The 20,701-nt window shown below is 37.7% G+C and overlaps 2 protein-coding genes across 2 annotated transcripts in view; one reads left to right on the top strand and one right to left on the bottom strand.

The window, feature by feature from the left end:
* Positions 1-17,764, top strand: part of st6gal2a (ST6 beta-galactosamide alpha-2,6-sialyltranferase 2a) — a 61,965-nt gene extending 44,201 nt beyond the window's left edge. Inside the window, exons 6-7 of the mRNA XM_024286006.2 lie at positions 7,317-7,491; positions 15,133-17,764. Coding sequence (XP_024141774.1) covers positions 7,317-7,491; positions 15,133-15,380 — 423 coding nt within the window. The 3' untranslated portion in view covers positions 15,381-17,764. The remainder of the gene's footprint in view (positions 1-7,316; positions 7,492-15,132) is intronic.
* The window catches only part of tmtops2b (teleost multiple tissue opsin 2b), a 48,946-nt gene continuing 39,652 nt past the window's right edge, over positions 11,408-20,701 (bottom strand). Inside the window, exons 3-4 of the mRNA XM_024286007.2 lie at positions 17,825-18,058; positions 11,408-12,151 (exon numbers count right to left, since the gene is read on the bottom strand). Of these exons, the coding sequence (XP_024141775.1) occupies positions 11,999-12,151; positions 17,825-18,058 (387 nt within the window). The 3' untranslated portion in view covers positions 11,408-11,998. The remainder of the gene's footprint in view (positions 12,152-17,824; positions 18,059-20,701) is intronic.

The raw sequence follows: 20,701 nt of genomic DNA on the forward strand, positions 1-20,701 counted from the left end.
GTAAAATTTGGTGATTTTCACACTTTCCAACAATATGAGAGAAGAAAAGTTTTTTTTAGCAATCTTTACAACATTTCACACACAAGATGAAGTCTAAAATCACATCCGCACAGCTTTAATTTTCAGTTGTTATTTTTTAGTATTTTTAGAAACCGTCTGAGCAGAAGACTAGCAGCAGGTCGACACCATGAACCGATCATTGACACAAACTGATGCAAACCACCCAGAGAAACAGAGTCATTGATGTTTGTTGGCAGAGAAATTACAGTAGTTTTTGCTCTATCTATTTGAAAACCTGGTGTTTGATGGAATTTGTTATATAGCTGCGCTCGCTTGATGTGCTGTTGTGCCGTTAACTCTCATCATAGCAAATCTGTAATAGACAGAACATCGGATTCACTAAGCTAAGGAGCTGGAATACAGTACTGTTCTTGCAAAGGCAAAGAAAACCTTTAATGGAGATGCAAACTTCTCAAACACAAGTGCAGAAAAAAAAACAATGCATGAGCCTGCTTCGACTAGACTAGTGATCCTGTTTTTCTTTTTCATTGTTTCCACGTCCGTACACTTTTTCACATTTAAAAACTCAATCAACCTTTCAGCAATTTCTGCAATCTTGGTATCAAAACATTCAGCTCGGTAAGAACATTATCTCTTGTACTTTTTTAATATTAGTAAATTTATGGTTTTTAAGATTTTACACAATTTATGTGATTTATAGCCCCATTAAGAATGAATAGGAAATGTTTTCCAAAACCTTTGTGTACTTTTTAAATCTATGCAACTTTTAAAATGAATGAGAAATGTATAAATCCTTCATATACTTTGTTCATTTTTTAAATTTATGCAATCTTTGTATGAAAACATCCAACACGTTCAGGACATTCATGCTAGTTCGTATGATATTTATACCTTTTATGCATTTAAAATTTGTACCCAATTTTAAAAAAAAATATTAAATTTTTTTATTCACTATTAACACTTAAACATTTTGATACCAAGATTTCTTAACGCGTTCAGGACAGTAATGCTAGTTCTTCTGGTATTCATACCTTTTACGCATTTTAAAATTGTACACAATTTATGCGATTTTTCAAGAAATTTTTAACATTTTTATGCACTTTTGAAACGTATGCAAGTTTGGTATCCCAACGTACAGCTCATTAAGGACATTATCACTTGTATTCTTTAATATTTGTAAATTTTACGGTTTTTAAGATTTTACATAATACATGTGATTTGTAGCCCGATTAAAAATAAATGGGAATTTTTTTCCAATCTCTAAATTTTCAAGAAATTCTTCCAATTTTTCATTCACATATGCAAGTTTGGTACCAAAAGGTTCAGGCTGTTCAGGACATCATTCAGCAATCAGAATGAAATGCTTCAGCATCTTCAGCAAACAGCATTCACACTATCATTATCGCAGGTAATGCAGCTGTTCTAGTTTGTTGTGTGACGGTTTGGGATGTGGGAGGGGCTGAGTGTCTGGCTGCAGCTCCTACCGCATCACATTGGAGCCTCCATCACTCTCCAATAAATCTCTTTAGGAACTCATCATCAGGAGATCTTTGCTGCATTTGTTCAGACTAAACTACAGTTCATTTAGTAACGTCAAACATATATTTGTGCCCTGCATGAAAATTCAAACGGTTTGCGGTCTTGGTGGTGCTGCAGAACCATAACCTCTCGGCGCTTCATTATGTTTTGTTTGCATACGTCTGAGTAAAGAGAAGGCAGTGGACTCAGGCTGAATGAGAAGCAGGCCGTGCACAGCTTTGTGCGTCTCAGCGTAGTCTGTCCTCATCGAGCTTCATTTTCTCTGTTTCTGTCTCTCAAGGTGATTCTTATTTTTTCAGCTTCCTTCTCTCAGACACGTGAGAAGAGAGCATGTGTCGGAGCGACTGGAGTGGAGTTTCTGTCAACTTCCTTAAAGGATGTTTCAGAAACAAAAGAGCCAATTTAGTTTGTTCCTTCCAAATTCAACTTCTAATTCCCAAAAGGACACATTTCCTACATTTGACTCTATACTCACATTTAAGGTGGAGGAATTTTTCTATTATTCTGTACTACTACAACTATTAACTACTTTTATTGAATATTCAAGTTAATATAGAGGAATTTTATTTCTGTAAGCAAACATTTGTTGTTTAAAATCCAAAGAACAACGTTTTTATTGATTGAAAGAAATACAAAAGGTATTTATTTACACGATAAAGCTCTGACTGACTGAAGCAGACGTCCCTGTTTATACAACTCTGTTATAGAGCAAACAGTAATGTGTTTTTTGTGTTTATTTTACATTTTGAAAAGCTTTGGAGGCAAAAGAAAAAAATGAGTTTCAAGGCAAAATTGAACTATTTGTTCATTTGGCATCATTTTTGTCAAATATGTAAATCATTTGTAAACATCGACCTTCAGACTATTTTCCTTTGGATGTCAAAGTTTGAACTGAATTAGACAAATGAATGTCACCAATAAATTGGAAAAAAATGTTTTCCATTGAAGAGGATTAAAAGGCAACAAGAGAAATATATAGACTATTCCATGTGTCATTACCCTATATAACCTTTTATATCTATTTTTTTTTTTTTTTTTTTACAGAGACCCTTATCTCATTGCCATGATCCAAACCTCTTTAAAAAACCCTTGTCGAAAACATTTTTCTGCCCTGTAGTTCATCTTCATTCCACTAGGGGCAGTAGAAGGGCTTTTCCTACTCCTTTCAAAATGGCTGCCTCCATGAAAACTCAAAGACACTTTTGGAGGGAAAAGGTTTAGCCAATTTTCTAAACTTTATGCAGACAACAACTCACCTATTGTTATTTCCTTTTTTTAATGACTACTTAATGTTTTAAAAAATCTCAAAATCTGTTAATAATGAATTCAATATAATACAGTTAATACATGTTAAAAATCAGTGGATCAAATTTGAAACTGTGGATAAATAAGATGCTTTTTTCCCTGATTATTTATGTCTTAAGCTAACATTGGTATGAGCAAATACTTACCAAAGTCACTCAATTTATCATAATTAATACTATCTTTTTTTTTTAAAAAAAGCAATATTCCCAAATATTTTTGTGGATATCATGAATGGGTTTAAAATACATCCAGATTAAAATAATAATAATAATTTTCTGTCAGTTTTTTTTTGTTACAATGGGCTTTACAGTGTAAGAGGTTTGGTTGACATATATTTTGGATCTTTTTTTTTTTTTTTAACTTTACTTTCTTGCCTGACTCCAAACTCACAACTTATATCACAAACTATATTCATTGACTGAATATGTGATTAAGTTTTAATTTGTCTACAAGTGGAGGCATCATTCCCACGAGGTTCTCTTGAGTTTTGAAAGCTGTTCCAGGTTTGTTGAGCTCTTATCGTGAGCATATTGTGTCATACATAACTAGTCGTGGCTTTGACGTCCACGATGTCTCACATGAGGGGAGCTACAAGCAGAGTATCAGTAACACTGCAGCTGAGGGGAGAAGGTTCAAGGAGTGAAACGTTAGTTCCAGTGGGTGATTACCTGAGTTGTTAGTTACCTTAGCTTTGTGGCAGCATGTGATTAATGTCAGGACACTTGGAGAGCTGCTAATGAACCCTTTTCTAAACCTAGATTCTAAATATACATGTTATTTTTTCTCTGATTATTTGCACTTTTAGTGCAGATATTTGCATCACTCAGAAACACTTTGAGTAAATGTAAAAACAATTCCTGGTGAGTTTTTATTTTATTTATTAAAAGCAAAAACCCTCCAAACCCGCTTGGCTCAATGAAAAGGTTAAGAATCTTCAAGAACTGCTGCAACAAGCATTTGGAAATCTTTTGACATTTCTGCTGAAGAATTTTTCCTCTCTCCTTTCAGAAAGTTTGATGGAGCACTTTGGTGTTTTTATTTATTTTATTTTTTGCATGACTGACCATTTAGTCACAAGCAGCATCTCTATCAGTGCTGTGATCATTGTTGTGCTTGGTGACAGGATTTGAGCTTGATGGGAGGAGCTTCTCGTCCAGGATTTCTGTAAGGAGGACAAATGTCCACTTTTAAAAGCAGTAAATCCCATTGAAGCTGCCATGTTTAAGTGTTATGAGGTTCTCTTTGTGATGTATTTGGACAACTTTATGTCTCATAAAGTCCACCGAATATTTGTATATAATTCTTAAGAGATTTATCAGGATTCACTTTTTCAGACTAAATAAAAACCTCAGTAGTTCCTGATTTAAATGGTGAGTTTAACAATCACAACAGCTGTTTAAATGACACCACCATAGTGTTGTTTTAAACAAAAGTTCAACCAGAATGATTCAAAAACTTTTCAGCTTTGATATTTTTGTTTTAAAATAAGTTAAAAAGAAATCAACATAAGTTATGATACATAAGGTTTACTCAGGATTTATTTGGTAATACAGTCAAAAATATATCTGCTAAAAAATGGGGTTGTACTATAAATATTCATATCAAACATTGCCACAAAACCGCCTGAAAGACAAATTACTAGAGCAAACGTTAAGTAGAAAAAGACTCAAAAGACAACAAGACTGCTGCTGTTTGGAGCTCAGACGGACTCAATGATCCTCTGAGATGAGGTGACAGAGGAACAGGAAGTGGATCTGCGTGGGAGACTGAGCATGCTCCTTCACAGCCCGACACCTCTGAGTGTGTTTCTCAGTGACACCGGGTCAGGATAATGTCTCATTGCTCAGACCCGGCTGAACGAGGAGATGTGGCCAGCTGCAAGACAACAGATTTTCACTGGTTTAAAATCTGACGTTTCATTTGGCACCGATTCCACATTTGTGGATGCCGATTCGATTCTGATTGGATTTTGGTTCATTTTGAAGGATCGGATTCCCTGACCTAAAATCAATCAAGGGGATGGGGTTGCTGGAGCCTATCCTGGGTAGTGTTGGGGCAAAGCGAGGTACACCTCGGACAGGTCACCAGTCTGTCACACACCTAATGACACCTTAGAGTGTTAAACTCATTTTGGTTCTCTGTGAAGGTGTAAATGATTAGGCTTTAGGAAAGGATGATCCAGATGTTTCTTCTCAAATAGAAGATGCGTCGATCTCCTTGATTCCTCCCATGGATCTAATTTTGTCCAGTAAGTCAAGTGAGGTCTGCAGTTTCTTACATTTAGTTTTGTTTGTTTTCTTTATGACTTCCTGGACGAATAATCCTCGAGCTCTTGAGTTTTTCCCATAACAAATAAAACACTTGTGTTTTGTCCCCTTGAACTCCCCCATGAATCCATTGATAAAGATGATCATAAAGATTGTCCTTCACTGAGTCGAATAAGGATCTTTTTTAGATCTTGTTCTGGTTTTTTTTATGACCTTCAGGATGAGTTATCATTGTGGATTTATTTCTGTTGACCGATCACATCTGAGAGTTGAAGACCAGCATTTTAGTGATGACATTTAAAAAATTAAGACTATAAATGCATTTCTGAGTACCATATTTTTTAGAGTGTAAGTTAGATTTTGTTTCATGGTTTTATTAAGATGTCTAACACAGAAGTGGCCAAACGTTTTGACTTAGGGACCAAAAAGGGCTCTAAAATTAGACAGAAGGGTCTGATATGTGGGGCGTTTTGGTCATCCACCTCTAAGAGAAAGAAATAACATTGAGAATGGATGAATTTTTTTACAATTTTGAACTAATTTGGAATATTCTTTTCAAAACTGTGACTTTAGTTCTCATTTTAGTACCAATTGACACCAATGTTTGATGTTCTTCAGGGAAAACCGCAATCTTAGAGAAACGCTGCATTCATGTGGTTTTGGAATGATTGGAATAAAGACATTTTGACTCAGAAAATACACATTAATGTCAAAAAAACACCACATAAATGCACCTAAACTTTGTATTGCGCCATCTATAGGGAAACAAAAAAAACTAATAAGGATAATCATTAGAATGTATTCTGATTTGGTGGGTCAGATTAAATAGTTTAATGGGCTGCATGTGGCATAATCATTAAAAAAACGCATTGAAGATGATCAGAGTGAGTTTTTAACCACCGTGCTCCTTCCATTTATAAAAAGAATTACTTCTCTGGAGATCCAAATCCTTAGATGCATTTTTCTGATCGTATACCAACTGATAGACATTTTTCCTGCATTAATTTGGAGTGCACAGTAACAGTTTCTTCACCTGTTTTAATTTCTTTACTGTCAGACCCGCCTCTGCTAAAGTAAATGCACAAAACCCCGACCTGCGTCTGCTACAAAACAACAAAAAACCTGGTGCTGAATCACAATTCATTCTGATTTGGCAACAAAACATGCAATTACTGTTTTCACTTCCTGTTTTAAGCGACATAAACAAACAAAATGATCACTGAAAATCGACTTTGTGTGCGTGACCTCATCACCTGTGGTAATATTAAAGTGCATTCAACGAGCTGACGCGACGAGGCTTCCCAAACGTGCATTACTCTGCATTTGCCCTTTTTTTTCTTTTTTGGAAAATTATTGCTTTTTTTCCTCCCACAGGTGGTTCTGTTTGCATGAACGGATAATTGAGAATCGTTTCTAGCAGTAAAGCTCTAAAAATTCAGTTTTTGGACTTAGCATGAGGAGCATGGAGGTGCATTAGTTGGTGAATGTATGTAAAGTTAGTAGTTCTTGGTTGTTGTTTTTCCTATAATGTGTGGGCAGCATCATTTTTTTTTTAGTATTATCAGATACTTTTTGCTGATTGCTGCTGCTAATGAGACATTTCATGTCCACACAAAGAGTGGAAACGAGGAAAAAGGCTAATTAGATCAGAGGGGAATTCAGTGATTATCAGTGATTAGGAATGAACGAGTGCTCAGGGAATATCTGCGTCTTGATCAGAATTTATAAAAGACTGAAATTCCAGTCACCATAGTCATCTGTTTGCAACCTATCGATCCGCTGCTTGTTGGTAATGAACTGTCACCTTTTAATGAGTAATTAGGGATATTTGAGCGTTTCCTGAACGCCGAATGACCCCGTTTTAAACTGACTTTATCTGCAAAAGTTCCAGGCGGAGCCTTTGCATGAATAAAACATCCCCGCCTGTGTAATGAATGCATAGACAGAAATGCATTTCATGAATTTAGCATGAGCTGACACTAAGCATCCATAATACATGTTTCAACTACACAAGCTTTAGTTGTGTTATGGTGGAGTACAATCTAAAAACTCCCAGACGTGTCCTCCTAAAGTTGGGCTTTCGTGTTAACTGATTCCATCAGCCTTTGTCTCTCATTTCTGAAGAGTTCAGCCTGACCGCTTTGTTCTAAATGAACTAATCCGGCGTCGCCGGTTTTCCTGCAGTGGTTTGCCAGTCCGGACTACGACCTGTTCGGTCCGTACGTGGAGCACCGCAAGAACCACGCCGACCAGCTGTTCTACATCCTTCACCCCAAATACCTGTGGCAGCTGTGGGAGCTGATTCAGAGCAACACTCAGGAGACCATCCAGCCCAACCCTCCTTCATCCGGATTCATAGGTTAGTACAGACACGGAAGTGCTGTACGGTCAGTGGATGATCTGTGTTTGAACTCGTTCTTATCAGAGCCGTTTGTACTCTTCAGTATTTATGCACTTGCACATGTACGTATGTACATGTTGTACGTATGTTTCTGCGCCTGGTGTGAATGTAGCATAAAGAACAGACGAGCTGCTGTGATGGTAGCTCTACAGAAGCTTTGGAGTTTTTTTTTCTTGGTTCTCCATTCTAAAGTTGTTTTCTATGCACCCTCTGATTGTTCCTCACACAGCTGCGTTCAAAGGAAACCCACTTAGATTTATGACCGAGCATGTATTCATGGTCATTGATTATCACTCGCTGGATTTCACACGTCTGTATGTAATTGTCAAAAGAATCTCCATCTTTTTCTGACTTATCTTCAAGACTTTAGAGCGCTGTTGTTTCAGGTACAGCCTTTGATTTACTTTTCAAAGTCAAGTAAAAAACCAGCATGATTGCAGTGATAAACACATGGGACATGCTGTCTACAGCTGCTCTGAAAGGCCGTCAGGACATGAGCCTTATTTTGGGATTCTTTTAGCTGCAGTCAAATGAAGCAGAAAGTAGTGGGGGTCTGCTGGTGTTCTATCACACAGACATCTGCCCAAACACAACTGCACATCCAGCTGTGCTTCCAAACAAGAGGGAATAACTCCGTAATCAGAAAAAACTATGTTTACTCACAGCAAAGTTTCAATTAAACCGAGTTACCACATTGATAGTTCTGCTTTGAGAAACATTTGGTGTTTGCAGAAGAAATAGATTGTGTGATTGCTTAATAAGCATTCACACTATAGTCATTCTCCTGCTCCTTTCTGTATGTTTTTCGGCACGTAAATGTCAAAATTTTAAGTAGATTAGCCACAAGCCTTTAAATATATTCATGAGCTATGTTTTCATTTTTTATAGTAATTTAAAAAAAATTGGAGTTTGCTTAATATTTCAGCAACATGCTAACCTTTTTGGCTAAATTGCTTTTTTTTTGTTAGCGTAATTTAGAGTTTAGCCTCTATTTTAGCAACATGCTAACATTTTGACCAGATTAGTTTATTGAGGAATTTTAGGCTATTCTGAAGTTTAGCCAGTATTTAATCAGCGAGCTAGCTTTTTTGGCTAACTTGGCCTCTACTTTGGGGTTTTTTATGCTAATTTGGAGTTTAGCTTCTATTTTAGCAACATGCTATCATTTTTGGCTAATTTATCTACTGTTGTTTTTATAGACTAATTTAGAGTTTAGCTTCTATTTTAGCAACAGGCTAACGTTTTTGACTGATTTGGTTTATTGAGGAATTTTAGGCTATTTTGGAGTTTAGCTAGTATTTAATTAACAAGCTAGCTTTTGTGGCTAATTTGGCATCTTCTTGTGTTTTAGGGGGCTAATTTGGAATTTAGCTCATATTTAAGCAAAACACTAAATATTTTTGCAAAATTTGCATGTTTTATGGATTTTTAAGCATTTTTACTAAAAATCTTTCAGAAATCTAGATAGACTTCAGCGCTCTTTCACAGTTCTTTATCAAAGTTTCCAGTCTTTTAGCAAATTTAACATTTAGCAAATAGCTTTTGCATTTTCTGAAAAACCCCCTAGTAATTGAAGTAAATTTTGGCACCATTTTTAGCATAAAGCTTCAGCATCTTGAGCGACTATTTTCAGTAAAAGCATTCATGCTAGCATTATCACAGGTAATGGAGCTTTTCTAGTTGACATTGACAGAATGTGGACTTTAGTCTGTAAAGAACCCAGAGGAGTTCTGACTCTAGCATTGAGCAGTTAGAAGTCGATAGGAGTCGAGGAGTCCATCATTTGTGTGATCTTAGTCAATCATTGCTGTTCCTCTGCAGCTCTGTAATAAAGTTCTTTTTAAGATGGTGGCGGTTAGTGTCTAATAGACCAGGAATGCTTAAGGACAAAGCTGTACACAGCTTTTTATTATGTTTGAGCAGGTTTTTCATTTCCTGTGTTTTTATTCTCTAATCCATTCCTAAATGCTTTATTGTAGCTGAACAGGCATGAGAAACCTGCTGAAAGAGAAATAATTGGAGAAGTTTAACAACGAGATAACGATACTTTGAACTGATTAGATGTCCAGCAAATACAAAGTCCTGACCATTAATTATGGCTGTTAACCAGCAGAAAGAAGAAAAGCACAGAGATTATTTCATGTCTGAGACAAACCGTTAAAATCTTCTCTGTGAGCAAACCCTCCTAGTGTTTGAGGTTCACTCTGTAGCTTTTGTTTCTTTCAAAAGACGTTTCATCGAGTCCTTTTGATCACTTTAGGCGATCCACGTTAATAAAGCAAGATTTCTAAATGATATTGACGCTCCAGTTAGTGGTTATAGAATGTATTTTTTTAAATTTATGTTGACCAAAAATTAAATATATAAATTAGTAGTTGTGTTTTTTATGTTTTTAAAACAAGTTTTTGTGTCATCTCTTATGATCTCTGCAGAAACTGTCGTAAAGAAACACTTTTTTTTTTAAAATCACGATTAAAACACCACTGGGAACAATTCTATGGTAGATATTAAGATGATCAGAGTTGGTAGACAAAGTAATTGTTTTAAGGTAACTTGATTTTCTACATTTTTATAATTTAATGTATTAAATTCCCATGTTTAAAATAGACATAAACTCCTATTAAAACATGTAAAGCTTAAGTACGTTTGGTACCTGGTAAAATAAACTACAGGTTAGGTCTTTATGTGACAGCTTTTTACATTTAGATCATAGAAAAGCAGCAGAACATGTGGATAATGCTCTTGATGAATACCTGAAATGAACGACTGTCCAGCTTTGATAAACATGAAGACACTGAATGAGAGATCAGCTTCATAAAAACACCTGCATGTGTAAATGGACTTATTATAACATGAAAGATTGTTTTTTTTCTTTAAGCAGACGAATGTCGAGTTCAGTCCTTGAATTTTGATTGGTTATTAATAAAACCTTTTTTGATTATCTGTGGGAAAACCTTTAATATAAAGGCACTTTTCTAGATGTTCGTCACATTTATGCTAAACAGTAATTATCCAACCTCCAGGCAGAAACAGTTTGACTTCAGATGCATCTAAAGTGCCATAAATGGTTCACTTTAATCTTTACACACATGGTGAAACAATGCTTGAAGGATTTAAAGAATCGATACATGTGACCAATCAAACTGAGCCCTTTTTGTTAGACGAGGGTCATTTATGTTGACTTTTATCTATTTAATTCTTTTGCAGTATTATTATTGTTTTGCTGTTTGTTCGTCTGACACAAATTGTATCGTTATCGCAATATTTATCACACATCACAAGTATCGCGCAGCCTACAGTCCTCACCGTGGTAACCACAAACCTACTCCGGTCGGTCACATGGGGAGCCCAAAGTCTTAAAGGGACCTTTTGGGGTTTAACCCCTTCATGCCTGACTTTTATTTCCAAAAATATAGAAAGTATTCTTCAGGGTTTTTGCTTTTTTCAGAAAATGCTGGATTAGGTGGAGTCAATGAGTTAAAACATAAATATTATTAGCTTCAGTTTTAGCGTTCTGAGTTTAGTTTAGTTTTTTTTTTTTTTTTTTTTTGGACAAATGTTAAAGAAAACCACACATCAGGTTACTGTTATTCCCAGTAAAGCTAGTTTTGTCATTCAGAACACTTATCAGTCTCAACACGTGGAACATTATCTGCACAATGAGTGCAGGCTTCAGAATTAGTATTTAAAACATCCACTTGTTTGAGGTCAAATCCAGTTTATCCACTCCGCCTGCTACTCCATATTCCTGCTCTTCCCTGGCTGCAGAAGCGTCGTCCATCATGCTCCCGTTTCTCCTCCTCCGGCTGTCACCTGCGAGGAAAGCGGGTCATGCAGCAGAACACAAACCAGGCGGAGCGGCCTTAGATGGGTATCATAGAGGAGAGGTGGTGGATTTATTGCGAGCAAGCCCAAACAACAAAGCACGTTTGAGAAACGTACACGTACATCAATAACTGCGAGCAAGTTTTCAGGGAAACAAACACAAAAAGGCATCAAAGGACAAACATTTGCATCCAAATGTACATTTTTGGGATGGTTTTACACAGAGTTGCACAGTGAAGGAAAAAGAAAACATAAAAATGTGCTTTTCTTTAATTATTTTGACAAGTGAAGACCCCAAAAAAGCAAGCCGAGCCTCGACGAGTGTCTGTGGAAGTCCATGCTGGGTTTCTCAGAGTACAGTTTCATCCGGAGTCAGACTGAGAGAGAAGCTCTGCCTCCAGGCGGGAAATCAGGCAGAAAGTTTCCCTTTAATAGCAGAGGTTGTTGTGATCATAACGAATGCAGTTGGAGAATGGAGGATCACATAGCGGTGAGGGCCGGGCGTCCATGCAGAAACTCCTACTTCTTTATGCAGACATTTGGTACAATAAAAGCAAATGTAATAAAAAATTGATCGGTGCGGAGATCACGACAGTCCGTCTTGGAGTTGTGGAGCTCCAGATGACTCGGGAGACGACACCTAGTTGGCATTATCGGTGGAGATCTGGGCTACGGTGTTGGTGTAGATCCTGCGGTTCAGAGGGATCACCGTGGTCTTGGAGGGTATGGAAGTGTTGCCGTTTTCCGATGACCAGTGATCGCAGTGGAACAGAATCAGGAAACACCTGTAGAACTGAGAGGCAGATGCACAGAGGAGCTGTGAGGTCAGAGAAGACTAGAAACTCTCAGATGAGTGGCACACAGTGGCATTCGGTCCCGTGTGAAAGTTTCAGCAGGCGTTTAAAAGCTCCAAGTGTGAAATTCTATGAATTTTTTTTCCCCACAGTATGGGAAAAGAAATGTTTTATTCGAGCAGTTTTTACCAAATTTAAAACACTCACCATCAGTTTAAATCTGCAACCTCGACCTCAGGAAGAAGCCGCCATCTTGAATTTTCACATTCAGTAGCAGCTAAAACTTGAAGGATTTCGAATTAATATAATCTACTACCAAGCAGTCAGTGTCTTTTGTATTTAGTGTGCAGTACTGCTTCTGGGCTGCCTCGTAAAAAACATGGTAGAGCTCAGATAGTATTCTGTGACCACAAACACTGACTAGAATCAAACTCAGTTACTTCTGGTTATGCTTCACACAGATATCCGTGCTCCCAGGGCCTCAGCCTCTAGGGGTTTCTTCCCTTTAACCTTTAAAATATAATCATTTTTTGACGATAAAAACACACAAAAAAATCATAAATCCATGCATAAACCTCTTGTAAAGCATGTGATTACTGAAAGTCTGAAACTGAAGTCCTGATTGTGTTTGTGAGTCTGTCTGTCCTGTCTTTGGTTCTCTAAACAGATGCAAATATGAAATAATGTATAGTTTTTCTATTATTTTTTAAGCTGGCCTCAGCATTTTCTCCCATGTAGCCTTTTCTAGTTCCGCTGCCTGATGTTTGTACACATCACAATCTTTTTCTTCGTCCTTATACAGTAGATAAACTTTTTTATTTGCAAGCATTTCAATGTTTAACTTTCTTTAGGGAGCAGTGAACGTCTTCCGGCTCTTAAGTGGATTCTGTCAGAAGGATGCAGCTCGATTATTTGAACATGCAGACAATAGAGCAGCAGTGAAGAAACAGCCGTAGCATCTGGAATAACAATCACTGTGAAGAAAATGATAAACTGAAGCCTGCAGGCCAGTTCACAAGAGCCAGAATTTACATCATCTACTGTACTGTTCTGCTGTACTTCAGGAAAAAAGAGAAATTATTTTATATGTTTTCTTATCTATGAAATAAAGACAAAATATTTCATGAAAATTAGCATCTTCTATTGTTTTTTTATTGTTTCGCAGATTATATTTTTCTTAACACTTAGGGGCCTTTCTGCAGGATAAATATTTCAGCAACAATTGTAAAGAATTTAATAAATCCTGTTTTGGGAAAACGGCTGTAAAAATATAAACTTTCCTGGTAAACCCACAATTCTGGATTGAAACTCTTATTTTACACCATTGAATACAGCATACCAGTATGTTTACACTGAAAGGGTTAAATAATCGTGCTAAATTCAGTCAGGATTTATTGTTTTATTACGTGAAACCAGACTTGGTAAAATCCAACTGAAAGATTTGTTTTCTGAATTGTATCCTAAATGGAATCAAACAAAACCAATATTCCAAAATTGAAGTTTAAACCATTGACATGAATAGAGATGGAGAAAATAAAGCTGTTACCTCGGGTTCCAACCAAATGAAGTCAATTCAGTCACCTTTTTTATTTTAGGTGGGGCCGGGGAGCACCACATGCTCTTATTGAGGCATCTGATTGGCCGGTCTATAACTTCAATAACTAAATAAAGAAAATATATCTTGAAAAAAAAATAGGTTTAGCAAGAAAATGTTAAAAAGAGCAAAATAGTTATTCTGACAAACAGAATGACTAATAGCTGTTTATTTTTCAATAGAAGTCTATGGGATTTTGGGTTTCTGGGACCAGCGCGTACTTCCTGTTTAGAGAGAATGATCAGTGGAGTTCCTTATATGTACTGTAAACCGAATTGTTCCAATCTTTAGTAAACACAATATTCAGCAGAGGCCTCTTTTTGCTCCATAAATAGATTGTAACTGTTTTTTTCTGCTAATCTCAGAGACTAATGATTAAATCCAATTGGTGGAAGTTCCACATATGGATTAAAAACTCCATTTTGAACTTTGTGCAAAGGGAACAAAAACCTTCCACCAGTCCATGAAAACTATAGATCAGGTATCACTAATGCTTGTGTATATATCTTTCTGATATGATATACTGATTTATATGAATGATTTTTATAATGAAAAATGATCTGCATACATTTTCTTGATACTTTTTTCTCTTTCTTTTTCTTTAACTTTTTTTAATTCTGATTATTGATCTGGATTTACCATGATGAATTCAGAGCGGTGTTAGGATGGTATAATTCTCTGATTAGAAGTTAGGAGCCGGATATTGATAATTTATGTAAAAGAAATGCTTTAGTCGACCCGGGGTGGGATTATATAAGTTCACTTCCTTCCACTCCCTTTCAAGCAGTCTATAATTTGATGCCAAGTTATCCCATGTCTAACATATTTTTGTATGTATGTAAATCCTCGGTTTATTGTATTGCACATGCACTCTACTTGTTTTTGATTCCTTGAAATAATAATTTCAAGTCAAATCAAATGAGAAAAGGCTTTAAAGTCACTCAATCTACACAGATTTTTTCTTTTATTCCAGTCGACCATTTCGGTGTGCTTTTACTGAAACCTTCATTCACGTGGCCCTCCTTGTAGCCTTTTTAGTCAGTAATGCACTCATTTTTTGTACCTCAAAGGTTTATTTGTCTAACTCAGCAAAACATCACCAGGAAAAACCGCCACTTATCTGGCTAAACCTGCTGAGCAGCACACATCCCACTTCTGCCGCTGAAAGCTTTTAGGGGGTCTCTTATTTTGAAAGTTTTGTTCCAGGAATAGGAGTGGTCATTTTCGGTAGGGGGCACCGTCCTGCAGCTTTTTATAGAGGCCACGTGAGAGAATGATGACGTGAAAGATGGAAGTCTTTTTATACAAGATACTTGTATTCTCGTGACTCGTCTTGCTTTGCCACCTTTATGTCCACCTGATTATGTGGGTTTTCTGTCCCCGCAGGTATCCTCACCATGATGGCCATGTGCGACAAGCTTCACGTGTACGAGTACATCCCCTCCAAGAGGCAGACGGATCTGTGCCACTACCACGAGAACTATTATGACGCCGCCTGCACGCTGGGCGCCTACCACCCCCTCATTTACGAGAAGAACCTCATCCGGCGGATGAACGTGGGCTCCGAGAGAGACCTCCGCCAAAAGGGGCGAGTCACTCTGCCAGGGTTCAGCACCATCTCCTGTGACGTCTGAGATGTGGAATCGGACCGAACATGCCCACACGTGCTGGTCTTTTACAGCTGACCAGGGGAGAGCTGCACTCCGGGTGGCGAGGGCGAAGGGTTTCCAGCGAGGTCCACGATAAGCAAAAGCCATAGCCCTCAAGAAAAGGGGTCAAAGATTATGGAGAGACTTAATCGTCATTAAGAATGACCAGAAACTGGACCTTTAGAAACGACAACAACAAAAAAAAGAAGAATTCTGCTTTAGCTGAGCCACGCTAGCTGTGGAGCTATGGTAGCAAAAAGTGACAAAAACAAACATTTGTATTAACTTTCTGTTGTGAAATCAGCGTTTTACAGTAGAATGGGCAGTACTCCACTTAAAGGCAATGCCACTTTTTCTATTCGTCCTTTTCCCTCTCGACGACGAGAGGTGTTTGTAGGAGAAGGAAGCATCCACTCTGAATGTCACACATACAACAGTTTGATGTATAAATAGCAGCAACACTTGTTCTAAGGGTGTTTTCGTCATGGCTGTACATATTTCAAGGCAAAAACTGAACTCGTTTTGTGTTGTTTCAGTTCCTAACTACTGATGCTTTTGATCACAGTTTGTTGCAGTCAGACCCGGAGCGGCCAACACCTCTGGGTTCACATCAATGCAGTCCAAACTGGCACAACTGCAGAACCATTCTGTCCGAATGTGACGACGGGTGCCTGACTTCTCCATTCTGCCTTGGCAATCACTCCTTTTTTTTTTTCTTTCTCCCCTCTTTTATTGAATGTAATGTTACCACTATGTGTTGCTGCCAAATCTTCGATGGAGCTCGCCCCTGCTGTCTCAAGCCCCCACTGAGGGGGTTACATTTCTGTTACAAAAGAGCTCGAAGAGCCTTCTCTTCAACGTTGTAATTTCACGTTGAGCCGATCCAGAGCTCAAAGTGGAGACCATTATGGCAAAGGAATTTGGCCCTGCAGTGTCCTCGGATCCGTGGAAGAGGATTTCTGTTTACAGTGAGACGGCCACATCTGCAGCTGCTTCAAGGGGCTTTAGGTCAGCAGGGAGGAGAGAATCTTTGGACTCAAACTCTTTCTTTCTTTTTTTAATTCAATTGAAGAAAGACGTGAAACAGTCAGGGAAATGTAGCTTTAAAGTTGAATTGATATTGCAAAGGGGCTTTTATTTTGAAATCACGGAACATTTATTAGTTATCAGAAAGAAGTAAGTTTGTTATGAGGGGTAACTTCTTAAAAAAAAATATTGATAATTAATTTTTGGAACACCGATCAGCCATAAGATTAAATCCCGTCTGCTTCGGGTTTGCTAAGGCCTGATGGGTGTCCATGACAACATGGAACAGATGAAACAATATTTGTATATTCTATAAGTAAAATGTCTTTTTTTTGTGGCAAAAAGGAACTGACATTAGAGTAGTCAAACAATTTCTTTATCAGTGTTTCTGGCGTAAAGGAGATTTAAGGGTTCATTAGTCGGTTGTAGGCCGAACTTCCAGCCAGCCCTTCATGTCTGTGCTGATGTATGTTAATAATATTTGTGACGTTAACACACTGGAGGAGCACGGATGCTGATCATGTATGTTTTTGGGACTCCTGGTGGAGAGCAGAGTGGGGGCTCAGAGTTCACCTGTCAGGATAAATCATTTGTAATATGCTAAGATTTGTTTTTTGTTTTATTGCATGCTCGTTGAACACATTCAGACTGGAGGTTGGCGGCTTCCTGATGGCGTCCGTCCAGTTGCTTCGTTGGAGTTTGATCTTTGTATGTTGATGTGCCAAAATCCATCTTTAGTCCTCTTGAAATGGGGTTGGAGTGGGATTAGGATTCTGGGAAAAGCTGGAGTGTTTCTCTTCAGGATGCTTAAGGGCAAATTTAATTGTGTTTTTTATCCTCTGAAAGAGGGCCGTTTGACTTCAACTATGACATATTTCTTTACATTCAAAGTTTTTTTGTAAGAGGGAGTTCTGCGTGAAACTGTTGGGGGTGTAACGGTCGGGTGGGGGTGATTTTTGTCACATTAAAGAATCATTTTCACAATAAAATGTCTCCATTTAAAGTGCTTCACTCCTTTCTGCTGCAGGTAAATATTTCTAACACGAAGCCGCAGCGTCATAAAAAGAATTCCCGATCATTTGTGGTGTAAAAAGAGCGCCGTTCATCCTCTGAGAGCTAGTTTTTCGCGCTCCAAATGGTGGGAGTTTCTGCACCACACCGCCTTTAAAGGATTGTTTACTTTCCTCCTTTTTTCTATTCTCCTCTGTGGTTTTCTCCATTTTGATCAGAGTGAAGCTCCTGTTTCGCTCCTACCAGCCTTTTGATGTTAATCTTGATTTCGACGTGTTTGTCTAATTTAAATCGGTTCTTTTTTTCTTTTTCTAAATAAAGGTGTTCTACATTCTTCTACATTACTGAGTTTTTTTGCATCACATTCACAAACGCACCATCCGTTTGCTTACCTGCTTGTTCATGAGTATATAGATGAGGGGGTTGATGACGGTGCTGCTTTTAGCCAGGAGGGAGGGGACCACACTGGCGACCGGGCTAATAATGTTGGGGGGACCAAAGGTGGCCATCATGGCCACAACGCCGTAAGGCATCCAGCACAACAGATAACAGGCCGCTGTGGTCAGGACCATGAAAAGTATGTGGTACTCCCGCTTACGAGCCGCAGTCTTCCGGACTTTTCCCACCTGTGGAACAATAAAAACAGGAATAGCATTTAGAGTTTTGGTTCTTGAATTGTTTGGTTACCTACTATACCAAATCACCACAAAAGCAACTTCATTGATTTTAAAATCTAAAATGTACTGTGCTTGATAAGAAACGTCGTATTACTCATGAATTCAACTAAATTTTTATATGATTTGTTTAATACACAATATAAAAAGACAATCACTCGTGAACGCTATTGCAGTTTATTTTCAAAACAAACCAACTCTCAAAACTGTTTTCTTATACACTAAATGTTAGTTTTATAAATATCAAGTGATTATTTCTGAAATAACTATATTAAAAGAGGGGAAAAAAATCTGTCCAATTGGCGTGCATAAATAAGTGTGCAGGTGCAAGTATGTAGATGTGCAGGTGTGTGCATGTAAGTATGGAGGTGTGGATATGTAACTGCCCAGGTGCGCGTATGGGAGCGTGCAGGTGTATATGTAAGTGTGCAGGTGTGCATATCCAAGTTTGCATATGCAGGTGTGCGTATGTAAGTGTGCAGGTGCGGGTGGATATGTAACTGCCCAGGTGCGCGTATGGGAGTGTGCAGGTGTATATGTAAGTGTACAGGTGTGCGTAGGTAAGTGTGCAGATGTACAGACATGGACAAAATTGTTGGCACCCCTCAGTTAAAGAAGGACAAACCCACAATTCTAACTGAAATCACTCAAAACTTACAAAAGTAACAATAAATGAAACACCTGTGATGTCAATTAAAGGACACACCTGAGTTAATCATGTCACTCTGGTCAAATAGTTTTCAATCTTTTATTGAGGTACCATCATTTTTGTCCAGGCCTGTTTCATTACTTTGTTTTTTTTAAATAATTATGTTAATCAACAATTCAAAATTGATGGCTGATTTGGATTGTTTAATTTAAAATATATATATATATATTTATTGTTACTTTTGAGTGATTTCAGTGAGAATTGAAGGTTTTTTCCTTCTTTAACTGAGGGGTACCAACACTTTTGTCCACCACTGTATGTAAGTGTACAGGTGTGTGTGAGTTTGCTTATCTGTGATTTAGAGAGTTTGTGACTCCTGAACTATTTCTGATGCTTTTACAATTCTGGGGTCAAAAATGACCCTAAAGACTATCCCAATACGCTAGTGGTGTGCAACGCACATGTAAATTTAAATAAAAATAAAGTATCCATTTTTAATGAGAGAACCCGTTTGAAAAAGGTAATAAAGTTTCAAGATGAGATTATCAATCCCATCTCACAGGTGTGCCATATCAAGATGCTGATTACAACATGATTATTGTACAGGTGTGGCTTAGACTGGTCACAATAAAAGGGTGTGACCACTCTTTTGCCTCATACAGTGCAACACATCTACTTCACATAGAACTGATCAAGTTGTGGAGTGCCCCGTGTTGGCGGTAGGGTTATAATATGAGCACATGTATGTTATGGACGAAGAACACAGATGCCTTTCATTAATGGCGTTTTGAACGTGCAGAGAAACTATGACAAGATCCCGAGGTCTATTGGGCCAAACATCCAAGGCCATGTTGCAGCATGATGATGGACGGCCCCATGTCGTCAGGATCTGGACACAGTTCTTGAAATTTATAAACATCCCAGTTCTTGCATGGCCAGAGGCAAATGCTGGTCGCACCAGATAATTATTGGTACTCTGACTCCATGCCCTCCAAATAAAACAAAATGGCACGTTTCAGAGTGGTCTTTTTGGCCGGTCTAAGGCACACCTGTGCAATAATCATGTTGGCTAATCAGTATCTTGATATGGCACACCTGTGAGGTAGAACGGATAACCTCAGAAAAGGAGATGAGGTCACTATCATAGATTTAGACACATTTGTGATCAATATTAGATAGAAATGGTTGTTTTATGTTTGTAGAAAATGTTTCTGAAGTTTCAGTTTATCTCATGAGAAATAGGAGCAAAAACAACTGTTGTGTTAATATTTTTGTTCAGTGTCAAAGTCATTAAAAAGAAAAAAGCTAATAACAAACATACTCCTGAAGACCTGCAGCCTCACATGCCTTTACACAACCTCAGATACTGTAGTCTGAGTTAAAAAAAAAAGTCTGGAAGATGCTTTTCCTTCTTCTGGAAAAATCGAATCTTTCTGCTTTCAATAACTAAACATCACATGAGTCCTGAAGACTGTTTCTGGCAGATCAAAGCAAGAAGCTTTGATCCAACACGTGTTTGTTACTTTCTTCTCTCAAGAACAAAGTTCTCCTCGACAATTTTACATTTCATTGCAAGCTATAACCAAAGAAGTATAGAGTAATATTGCAAAACTTTTATTTTCATTCTGATCACCCTGACCATTTTTTGCACCAATACAAATTGAATAACCCGATATTCTGAAATGCCAAATTTAGATTTCATTGTTGGACTGCAACTTCCAAAGTAAATCAGTATAGTAGGCTAAAGTTAGAAACAGCTGCAGTAAAATACAGACAGAATAAAAATGATATTTTACTGGTTATGATTATGACTTCAGCAGAAGAAGGAAAGAGTCAGAACTACATGTACCGTTAGGTTAGAACTAGGGCTGCCACGATTAGTCGACTAATCGACGACTAATCGACTATTAAAATAGTCGACGACTAATTTAATAGTCGATTAGTCG

Source organism: Oryzias melastigma, linkage group LG21 (genome assembly GCF_002922805.2).
Source record: "Oryzias melastigma strain HK-1 linkage group LG21, ASM292280v2, whole genome shotgun sequence".
NCBI lineage: Eukaryota > Metazoa > Chordata > Actinopteri > Beloniformes > Adrianichthyidae > Oryzias > Oryzias melastigma.